Source organism: Ruditapes philippinarum, unplaced genomic scaffold (genome assembly GCF_026571515.1).
Source record: "Ruditapes philippinarum isolate M1 unplaced genomic scaffold, ASM2657151v2 ctg2181_1_1_1_1, whole genome shotgun sequence".
NCBI lineage: Eukaryota > Metazoa > Mollusca > Bivalvia > Venerida > Veneridae > Ruditapes > Ruditapes philippinarum.
In genome coordinates, this window is record NW_026855723.1 from 248,439 (window position 1) to 261,113 (window position 12,675).

General features: G+C 33.5%; 1 protein-coding gene across 1 annotated transcript; it reads left to right on the plus strand.

Moving 5' to 3' along the window:
- Positions 1 to 4,269: 4,269 nt before the first annotated feature.
- Positions 4,270 to 11,714, plus strand: LOC132744215 (vacuolar protein sorting-associated protein 26C-like; the record flags this gene model as incomplete). Its single annotated transcript, XM_060732847.1, is given in 4 exon segments — positions 4,270 to 4,422; positions 6,481 to 6,624; positions 7,641 to 7,790; positions 11,634 to 11,714. Coding segments are annotated over 4 exon segments (429 nt in total), but the record flags the coding sequence as incomplete, so codon positions are not given.
- Positions 11,715 to 12,675: the final 961 nt, after the last annotated feature.

Sequence of the window (12,675 nt, forward strand, 5' to 3'; positions counted from 1 at the left end):
CGGTGATATATATGTATCTTTTTTTGTTGGAAATGAAGGAAATTGAATTATGCAATATAAATGTATCAATTTTTTTAAAAAAAAATTGTGGGAAATGTAGGAAATTGAATTATGCAATATATATGTATCATTTTTGTGGGAAATGAAGGAAATTGTATTGAAAGCATATACCAAATATTAAAACATGTTTCAAATAAAAAATACTGGCAGTTGACATGGTTTTGAGAGGTAGGGGGGGGGGGGGGGGTGAGGAGTGGGTGAGGAGGGGTAGTGACCAACAAACATGCGCGCCGAACAAATGTAACATATTCTGTACAAAACATCTTATTTAGCAAATAGCGTCTTTTAAGATTTTTCTTGTGTTCCAATGCCATTTTGAATATTTATATGGTTTGAAAGATGACTTGCTGCTGTAACACGAAACTCGTAAAATGCCCTGAACAGCATATTTTGTATTAAATTTATATAATAAGCCTCACATTGCCTGGATGTTAGTGGTAAGTGCAAGCTACCGTCCACGCCTCCTAGCACCGGCTTCAGCAGAATTCACATTAAACATGAACTGGTAAACTTTAGATTTTTTAACATTTGTGTATGTGTTCATATGGCGGTTATCATGGAACCTTCAATGTGACACGTTATTACCATTCCATGAAAAGCGGCATATTATCCCAGGTGAAAGATTGCGTGTGCCCTAAACGAGAAAACAATGAGTGAAGCTAAATAAAATGAAATTTTGAAAGGGGATTGGACGTTATAACGCCTGCATACCACAGATAAGCTGTCAAAAGACACAATTAAAAAGCAGGCAATACCATAAGTGATTAAACATTATTTAAGTGAGAAATACTGCAACTTTTAATTTTACTTTAAGTTCGAATTTCCATCTACAATAATGTAATTTGTTAGTATTTCAAATGGTTTGTTACGTTTGGCTTTCTTGGATTTTAAGTTTCAACGACACTGAGGTTATGTGAAAACATTCCTGCTTTAGTGTAAAGAAAGACCTCAGTTACCTTTGTGAAACATTTCAGACACGAGCAGGCACCTGACTAGAACCACCGACCTTCCGTAAATTAGCATGATAGATTCCTCACATACAAAGAATCCAAAGTCATGATGGGATTTCAACTACAGCAGTAAAGGAAAGATGATTAATTTTGAAGTCGACGGCATTATCCCAACTCTGCCACTATTAAGTATTTACCTCCATCAGGCTCACTTGAGAAGATATTGTAATTGTATGACCTTAATTTATACTCTATAACTTCCATTATTATTTTCTTTTTCAGACACATGAAAACGTCTATACAGGATGTCTGAAATAAAAAAACCCAGCTTTTAATTTAGTAACGACAAAATAATCGTAACTTCAACAAAGAAGCATTCGAAATGACGCCATGGTCATAATTTGATTTGAATGCTTTTGATTCGAGATGAGAAGGATCTTTAAACATTGCCTTTTTTCAAAATCTATGTTTTGTTTTTTTGTATCCCCGATTGCAACCGAAACCATTTGAACAACTTTGGTAGAAAGTCATGTAAATTTCATCACATTTAGTCAAGTAGTTACTGAGCGGATGAGATTGCACACACATGTGTACGACAGACAGACGAATAATAAGCTCACTCTATGTAACATTCATACATTTTACCTAGTATAATAATTTAGAAAATATCGAAGTCTAAGCTGTAACTGAAATCTTGGTATAAACTGTAACAAAACCGGATAAAAATCGCTAGGTCTATACAGTACTGTAACCCTGCACAATTCATCTCGCTCTATACTGTAACATTGTTTATTTTTTCAAACGCATTTAACGAACAGGAAAATAGGTGCAACTGGTCATTTACTTTTATAAACGTTTCCTAACATAAAGGGCTAACGTTTTGCAGATTAACTTTTCTAGGCATACATAAATAATGTCGGAATTGAAGAAAAAAGCGTTGGTCTCTCGATTCAAATTTTCAAACTGCCAAATCTACATATTTATGAGACAATATAGAGATAAGTCTGCGGTGCAGGGTCTGAAGAAATATATGACTAGATACCGGATTCTGTTCCTTACAAGCAAAGTACAAAAACTAAACTACTTGTAGTATGGACCGAATAAAAATCACCTACCTGTCCTCCCCACAAATAATCCTCCATCTTTATAATTCTATACTGTAACTGGAAAACGCGATACTGTAACACGGTGAAAATATTTCAATTTATATAGTGAATAATGAAATGATGGGTTAGATCAGTGATATAGGGCCATCTCAGTGGCCATATTGTTTATTTTGAAAAAGAAAAAAAATCAGTGTTGTGAGAGTATATTACAAGAAGGACAAGTTAACATTGAGCTGAACTTGCCGAAAGAGCTGGACTTGCCTTTCTGCAAGTTCATTTGAAAAATAATTTCCAACACTGAAAAGCAGTTGTTTCTGCTGAGCGACTCAGAGCCATCATGGCCCTCTTGTTTTTTTTTTTTGTGTGTGCAAAAGAAGATTTGTTCAGCATGTAAAACTTCAAAAGTAATCATTGATAAAAGAATTTTCCCAAAAAAAATATTTTGATCATTCTGCAGAAATGGGAAAAGGATGTTAATAGATTGGGAGCAATTGCACATTTTCATTATCCATCATGTACAGACTCAATCAAACCAAGGCTGCAATTATCATGTTATTTTGTTGTGATTAATGCTTAAGACTGACCACCTTTTTTCAGAATTTCAATAAAGACTCTCCCTCTGTATTTTGAAGTAGTCTCAGTTGGTTCATCATGTCCTAGACATCCTCGGTTTCCTTCAATTGTCCTAGTCATCTTCGGTCTCCTTCAACCGTCCTAGGCATCCTTGGTTTCCTTTAACCGTTCTAGGCATCCTCGAATTTCTTCAACCATCATAGACATCCTCGGTCTCCTTCAACCGTCCTAGGCATCCTTGGTTTCCTTTAACCGTTCTAGGCATCCTCGAATTTCTTCAACCATCCTTGGCATCCTCGGTCTCCTTCAACTGTCCTAGGCATCCCCTCTCTCATTCAATCGTCCTAGGCATCCTCGGTCTCCTTCAACCGACTATGAACAAACGGACAAACCAACAGAGAGTGGGGAATAGAGATGAACAAAAATTCGCTTTACAGTCAGCAACAGATATATGTCATTTGTTTAATACTATGAACATTTTTTTTTTTATACTGGATTTCTTAACACTTTACCTCATATCTATATAGACGTATTTTGAAGGCTTTTCGACCCCTTTTTATGCCCTATTTATGCCCAAACATTTTTTTTGTTTAAAAAATGTTGTTAAAAAAGTGACCACTTTCTCGGCGCCACCCCCTATCCAAAAGATACATCAGGGGGTTGCCAGAAGGGGGATGTGCCCCTTCTGTTGGGGGGGTGAAGGGGCGGCAGCCCCCCTCATCGCCAATAAAAATTTTGCACATGTGACAGGCTAAAAATGGCCTCAGGTCGATCGTAAGGTAACGTGTAACCAACGCTGAAAAGCTTTTTTTACTCTATCTCAACCCATTGAGAAGTTGAAGCACTTTGAAATCAGTTTTGATGAAAAAAAAAAAAGCAAAAAAGCAAAATAGTGATTTTTGGCAATTTTGAGACGTCCCCCTCGCCAATGTTACAGGAAATTTAAGATTGAGCATGTTGTTATAGAGGCTTTGGTCCAGCCAACATTCATGCCAAGTTTTATCAGTATTGAAGCATTTTTCATAGTTTCATAGCAGTTTGAACTTGTGACAGGAGGCTTTTCAATGAAAACGGCCATTTTTCACAATATGCTCATGAAGGAAAGGGATAAGGAAAAAAGTGTAACTAATGACATTTCCTGCAGGTACTCCGAAAATCTTTTCAACCCATCGAGCTCTATTCAAACATGTCTATGTTGCAAGAGGTTCAACATTATTGGGAGATAGATAAATCTAGATAATCACTTCAAACTTGAAAGACTTGTTCACTATCAAGGGAATTAAGATATTAATATATTCCAAAAAATTTAGCCAAATTATGACCCCTTTGCTTTCCATCAATGAGAAAATTGTTGATGGTGGTGTCCACGAAGATATCTTGTTGGTGGGATCTTTTAAAATCCTTTAAGAATGTATGGTAATTCACTGCCCAGTAAGTGTTGTCAGAATCCATACTTTGAATTGTGCCATTACCATTACTTACCTGAAATGTGTTTTATCAGAATATCAGAAAGGAAATTCTTTTTATCTAAATGTATTTTTTATACAAGATTTATGTAAATGAAACACAGTCGTAAGTAAAAGATAAATTTCTGTCAGTATAAGTACCGTATACATAGATACCGTATTAGTTCCGGGTTTTAATTTATCGGATCACGTGATTGTAGTAATTTGGACAAAATGGCGACACTTGATGTCAGATTGAAGAAAGTTAACAAAATTTACAAAGAGGGGGTAATAAATGAAATTTAACAACATAACTTAAATACCTTTGTTAAGAACTGTGATATTTATGTTTAAACTATTGAAATTATAAATTTAAACGTCATAACAGCTTAATTTATGTTTTAAATGACACCTTCCTTTCCAATCACTCCCACTTTTAAGGTGATTCCGCTTTGTCAGCCATGTTTGTTTTCACTAAAGTCTGTCCAAAGTGAAAGTAGGCCAAAATTCATATAACAACAAAGCTCTTATTTTAAAATGATGAACCATTTGAAAGTACACTTCCAGGTTTATATTTTAAGGACAATTATAAACAAAAATAAAAATGATAACAATAAGAATATTTACCTTGAATGTGCTACATTTCTGAAGACCAAAAACATTCTGTTGCAAAGTTTTATGCACATTTCATGAATGGCAAAATCCTTTTTTAAGTCTGTTTTAGTGCCTACAAAAGCTATTTTTTGCAGCAAATACAAAAATCTTTCAAAACTTAACTCCAAATAAATCCATATCTCAAGTCCTTCTAAGCACATGGCCTCCATTATTTTTTGTAAAAAAGTAGTTGCAAGAAAACAATCACCATTTATAGCCTTATGAACTACAATTAAAATGAAAACACAATCAAACTTTAAAATCTAACCTTTTTTATGTGTAACAGTGAAGTGTGTCTGTTTGTCATGTACACAAGAGATAGATAAATGATGTTTATTTTCATGGTACTACTTTTTTACACATGTCATGGTGGCCATGTTTTTTCAAGGTCAGATAAACTACTTTCCTAAGTTTATATTTTTTAAAGTTTTGTGTATTTTCTGCAAAAAGTAGCTTTTGTAGGCACTAAAACAGACTTTAAAAAGGATTTTGCCATTCATGAAATGTGCATAAAACTTTGCAACAGAATGCTTTTGGTCTTCAGAAATGTAGCACATTCAAGGTAATTTTTCTTATTGTTATCATTTTTATTTTTGTTTAAAATAGTCTTTAAAACATAGAACTGGAAGTGTACTTGCAAATGGCTCATCATATAACAATGTGACCTTTGTTGTTATATGAATTTTGGCCTACTTTCACTTTGGACCCACATAGTGAAAACAAACATGGCTGACAAAGCAGAATCACCTTAATAATACATGTAGGGTTGTGGCCATTGGTACCTTGGCACTGAATATTTGCGTATTTCACTGACTTATTTTACTGATACTGATAACTGCATCTTTTTGCAAAGAACACGTATGCTCAAAGTTTCTGCCATTTTTATAAGTGGCACTGCATAATTATGCAAATTAGCATCATCGGCTTACCATGTTATGAGTGGGGACGCAGTTCCAACTGGGAGTACTGTATATATGGCACTTGTTACATATGCATATAGGATAAGTTGTGATGTTCATTAGATGAAATTGCATACTGTTAGTCAATTAATTTAAACTGAATCATTTAAACACATATTTGAAATGTGACAAAAGTGTATACATGTAATACACGGATTGACAGTTTCTAGCAGACAACAGGCTTTTCTTATCAGTAGAATTGCGAGTAAAGATAACCGATTGCGAATCTCACTGTATAAAACATATGTAAAATGGTCTAATTTGTGGTAGGTTTAGCCGTATATTTAAATACCTTCAGTGTCAAACAATGTGTTGATTCTTCAGTTGAAATATATACTGAGACAAAGTTAAGATCACAAGCTTTTCATTGGTGTAATAAATTTAAAATCGGACATTAAATCTCCTCAAACTAGCGGTTTAAAAACGGATAAATTTGCATCATTTTGCATTAGAGATATTGATTTTACTCGAAGCTAAGGGAAACAACTCTTGTTTTTTCACTCGATATACCTCGGTTATTTACGAAGTTCATATAGAGACTGCCAATGGGTGTATTCATTAATTTATGTTTTAACATGTCAGTAATCTTCATTTGAGAATTACTGTACACATACATAATTATTATGTAGTTTTCTCAAGACATGTTATCTTTTTAACAATTTAGTGGATTTAAAAAATGGAAAATATATCTTGCACGTGTTTTACAACATATTTTTGTGTGTGGATATTTTAGGATGTTGTGGCAGGGGTTGTTGTTGTACAGAGCAAGGGAGAGTTGGCTCATCAAGGAGTTACCCTCACCATGGAAGGTTCTGTTAATCTACAACTAAGTGCCAAAAGTGTTGGAGTGTTTGAAGCCTTCTACAATTCATTGAAGGTTATTTAAAGATTATTTATGAAAAATACACCAAGAATTGTTATGTAGTATGATTTTTAATTACTGCTCATTATATATATATGTATATTAAAAAAAATCCAAACAATAATAATTATGATAGTTAAATAAATGAAGGATTAGAAATGACTGGGACAAAATTAGGATAAAAACTTAGTAATTTCATTACACTCTTTATTTGTACTTTTTAAAATTAATTATTTATCTTAATATTGTGAAATCTAAAAACTGTTTAAAAAGCTGCAACTTAGCTTGAGTTTTCTTCAAAGAGATTCTTATGGTTGTCTATACAGATGCACACTAAACTGCCAGTATTTGATGATAAATTTCTTCTGTAACATCTAAAACTAAGTATTTATAACAATGTTCCACTCCTGGACTTAATGTAATTATACACATTAAATTTTAACATTTTGACACAATGATATTAAAATGTTCCTACAAATGTCTGAAGAATTTTGATCTTTTATCTGCTGCAGCAAATGAATCTACATGTGTGAAAATATGAAGACTAACATGTAGATAATTCCATGCTGGATGATCATGGTCAGCGCTGTTAGCTATTGTCAGAACTTATTCTGAAAATGTCCTTAGTAGTTGTAGTTAACAAGTGTAAATCAGTCTGTATAATTCATTATGACAAGAGGTTTTTTCATGTTGACATTAGAAAGTCTTTTGATTTTAAAGATTGATGATGGTTCTTAATGCTGTCCATTTCTGTTTTTTTGGGAATTAAATGAGCCATGTCACAACAAAACCAACATAGTGGGTTTGCGACCAGCATGGATCCAGTCCAGCCTGCGCATTTGCGCAGTCTGATCAGGATCCATGCTGTTCGCTATCAGTTTCGCTACTTGTAATAGAGTTGGTAAGCGAACAGCATGGATCCTAATCAGACTGCGCGGATGTGCAGGCTGGTCTGGATCCATGCTGGTCGCAAACCCACTATGTTGGTTTTGTCGTGACACGGCTCAAATGTATGATACTATATTTTTCAGCCTATTCAATTATTGTTTTACCCCCTTGAAGTTGCAAAACCAGGAAAGTTTCCAAATGGTAAAACTGAGATTCCATTTGAAGTGCCATTAAAACCTAAACCAAACAAGACACTTTATGAGACATATCATGGTGTATTTGTTAATATTCAGGTAATGTACTAAATATATAAAATGATGGTTTATAAGTACAGTATAACTTCTATGTGTCTAGTTTGGATAAGTTGATTTTCTCAATTTGTATTACACAGTGGCTTGTTCTAACAGCCTTTGTATATGTTTCAGTATAGGAGAATGTGCTTTTCTCCTAATCACTGATACTGTCATGGTATGATTTGAATTAAAACTCTTTAGAAACTTTACAAATTTGTTTCAATGTTTATCATGTCAAGACCTGGTGTTGTGTGATAATCACACATGATATACCGGGTATTTATTAGTCCCCTACCGGTTTACCGGAGGGGACTTTAGGTTTACCCTCCGTCCGTCTGTCTGTCAGTCCGTCAGTCCGTCCGTCCACAAAACTGGATCCCGCGATAACTTGAAAAGTACTGAAAATATTTTTATGAAACTTGATATATGGATAGATGGCAGTATGGAGATTATGCACGTTTTTTTCTTTTCTTCCTATGTTGAAAATTCTGGTTGCTATGCTAACAAATAGGCTGAAAATATGGCAAATTTTACACATAAACTGGATCCAGTGATAACGCAAAAAGTACTGGAAATATTTTTATGAAACTTGTAATATGTGTAGATGGCAGTCTGGAGATTTAATACACGTCTTTTTCTTTTCTTCCTATGTTGAAAATTCTGGTTGCTATGGCAACACATAGACTGAAAATATGGCAAATTTTACACATAAACTGAATCCAGTGATAACTCAAAAAGTACTGGAAATATTTTTATGAAACTTGACATGTGGCCCACTGGGTAGATGGCAGTCTTGAGATTATGCATGTCTTATCTGTTCTTCCTATTTTGAAAAAATATTGGTTGCCTTGGCAACAAATAGGCTTAAAACATGGCAAATATAACAATATTTGTGATTAGTCAAAAAGAGCTGAAAATTTTTATGAAATTGCATCTTTAATTCCAGAGTTATCTCCTCTTTAAGAATTTTGCTTTTTAAAATGTTATATTTTGGTAACAGCGATGTTTCAAATATTAACTTTGGAGTGTCCTTCTGTCCGTCTGTCTGTCTGTTCATAAAAACTTTTTCATGTGATCACTTTTAAAGAACATTTCCAACAAATTTACTTAAAATTAGGGCTGGGAACGAATAAGGAATTCGATGTTCGAATATTCGTTTTCCATATTCGAATATATTCGAATATTCGTTTTAACAACATTTGTTCCAATATTTCTCTTTGACGTATACGTATCCGAAATTGATTGCGTCGAATACTATACTACTTTAAAATGCTTGGAATAATCGGCGATTAAAAAGACCTTTATTGCTATGTCGAAGTTTTTTTAATTTATATATTGTAAATCGAGATATATGTTTACTTTTGAAATAAATTCATAATTTGATTGCCTTTTGTTCAGTAAACCCGACCGCTGTCATATTAACGGGAGGTAACTCACGTGACTTGACTGACAGTAATATGAATCATCGTAGCCATTTATCCCTTGTATTAAATATTTTTTATTTATAATTTTAGATAAAGTTTAAAATATTCTTAAGATAAGTTTAGCTATAACGAGGTAAATATCACACGGAGTCTAATGTCTACGGAATAAATATATTCTGACAGAATTTAGACACTTCCTATGCTTTCATAACGCGCCGAATAATGCGTGCCAATTTATTCTTATTCACAAAATTTAAGACAATTATTGATTAATCGGAAAGATTTTAACACAGAAAACAATAAATAAGATAATTAAAATCGGAAAAATTTACATTATAAACTGTTCAACAGGTAAATTGCAAACTGTGAAACAGGTGCCCTTTTGATCAACTATACCCCAAAGATTTCACAGTTAATTGGCGATAATTGTTGACACGCGTCATACAAACATTTGAACACCTGGTGAAGGAAAGGGCAAAGGTTTAATTTACGATCTGAATTGAAATTTGAAAGTAATGACAAAAAATGAAACATTTCTCCTTTTTTTTTCGAATATTCGTATTCGTTTTTCAATGTTCGAATATTCGGTAGTGTTTCGAATATTCGAATATCCGAATATAATTCCCGGCCCTACTTAAAATAGAGAAAAATTGAAACATTAGTGAATGGCCAATGGCCCTTCAGAGTGCTGATGGGGTTCTAACTGGTAGGGGACTTATGGATTGCTTGCAATACTATGATAATTGCTTGTTAAATCTAGATAAAAGCTGTTCTGATGACAGAAAACGAAATATATAGCTGTAAATCTTGATAATGCTTTATTCCTAATTTACATTTAAGCCATGGAAAGAATGAAAATGTTCTTGAGATTCTAGCATTATTTTGTAACGGGACACAAACCTTGTCAGTGAAAAGCTAGTTCATCACCATCCAAGAGTGGTTTGTGTCCTTATATATGGGACACATTCCCTTATCTAAAATCACCAACTGTAGTTTTTGCATATTATTATGCTCATTATCAGTACTATAATGTTCTACCAACGTTGTTACATTTATGTCAGCAGGTATATAAATTTGATAGTCTTAATTTTATGTTTTAAATCATTTTTATGCCCCCGCCATATAATGGCAGGGGCATATAGTGTTACCCTGTTCCGTCATTCCGTCATTCCGTCCTTCCGTCATCATCAGTTTCCGTTCATTATCTTAATAACCCTTGCACATATTGAACTCAAATTTGACATATGGATATGTCATGAGAAAATACAGGTCAAGTTCGAAATTGGTCATGGTTCGATGATTTTTGGCAGAGTTATGCCCCTTTTACTTTGAAAATAATATGAAATTTTCAGTTTCCATTCATTAACTCCCTAATGGTACAACACATTCAACTCAAACTTGACATATGGATACATCAAAGGAATGCGCAGGTCAAGTTCAAATTTGGTCATGGTTCAATGATTTTTGGCAGAGTTATGCCCCTTTCACTTTGAAAATAATATGAAATTTTCAGTTTCCGTTCATTATCTCCCCAATCGTACAACACATTTAGCTCAAACTTGACATATCGATACGTCAAAGGAATGCGCAGGCCAAGTTCAAATTTGGTCATGGTTCGATGATTTTTGGCAGTTATGCCCCTTTTACTTTGAAAATAATATGAAATTTTCAGTTTCTGTTTATTATCTCCCCAACAATATTTCACATTCAACTCAAATTTGACATATGGATATGTTTTTGGAATGCGCAGACCAAGTTCGAATCTGGTCATGGTTCAATGATTTTTGGCAGAGTAATGCCCCTTTCACTTTGAAAATGATATGAAATTTACAGTTTCTGTTCATTATCAACCCAACAGTGTTACATATTCAACTCAAAATTGACATATGGATATGTCAAAGGAATGCGCAGGTCAAGTTGGAATTTGGTCATGGTTCGATGATTATTTGGCAGAGTTATGTCCCTTTCACTTTGAAAATAATATCGATACATCTTAGGAATAAGCAGTTTAAGTTTGAATTTGGTTGTGGTTCAATGATTTTAGACAAACTTATCTTTCCTGAATGTTGGAAAATTTTTGAACTTTCAGTTTCAGCACTCATACTTTTGTGGAAATGCATATAGCCATTATGTTGGCTACAAATATGCAATATGCTATTTTTAAAAGGTTAAGACTGAATAATTTCAGTGCCTTGAACATTGTATAAAAATGGTTAAGACTGAATAATTTCAGTGCCTTGAACATTGTATAAAAATGGTTTGTGTTAACATTGAAAAGTTTTAAGGGCTTTGAACTTAGAATGAAAAAAATAATTTGTGCAAACAAATTTGGAACTAAATATTATAACATTTGAAATTTTGGCTGCATGCGGGGGCATCCGTGGCATGATGACACATTTCTAGTTTTTCTTTTTTTCAGTACCAAATAAAAGTTGATATGAAAAGGTCATTACTGAATAAAGATCTAAGCAAACAGTGTGAATTTATTGTGGAATATAAGGTCTGTATTGTTGTTTCTTTGTTGTATATCACTGTTGAATTAGTGTTATTTATGTTCCCTCAAATATCAACATATATGAATTTTACTTGGTGCTTAGATTGAGGGCCTGTGTCTTTAACATAGTTTGCTTTTTTTTTGGTATTAAACAGAAACTTAAAAGATTGAATAAGATAAGTTACTACATGTAGTTCTCTTTTATAAAACTTTAAAAAGGACGCCAATATGACAAACTCTAGTGTATGATATCAAACTCTTTGACTCACTCTAAAACTTAAAATAGAAGCCAATGACAAAGTTTAATGATTCAAGGCCTCTGGCCCAAAACAACATATACACATCAATATATTTACATACAATGGAATATATTACATGTACAATGTAGCATTATGTTTAAACAAGAACTTGTTACTAGTGGTGCACATTATCATATTTAGTCATTTTCTAACATTTAATTATCTTTTTCTTTCTTCAAAGGCATGGAACAAACTTTGCAAAATTATCTATAATATTTTCAGCCTGACAACACATTAACATGCAGAACCCAAGTCACTGCCAAGTCACACTTTAAGGTGTAAAACAGTTTGGGTCCCCTCTATAACTCCTTTACCTCTTGCAGGATTTTCTTAAAATTTGGCATAAATGTTCACCTTATCAAAGCAATATAAAGAAATCATGCTGTGGCTGTGCCAGATCAAACTCATATTTGAAGATCACATGTCAGACAATTTCATGTCATCTCTATAAATCTTATACCTCTCAAATGATTGTCTTTAAACTTATCTCAAATGTTCACCATAACAAGATGAAGAGCAAAATGTATGGTGCTGCATAGCTGGCTCAAGAACAAGCACCCTTGAAGGTCAAATGTCCGACATTGACAGTAAACATTTAGACAGTTTTATGTCAGAACCGCATATTTCATACTCTTTGAAGGTCTTTCTACAAACTTTACTGAAATGTT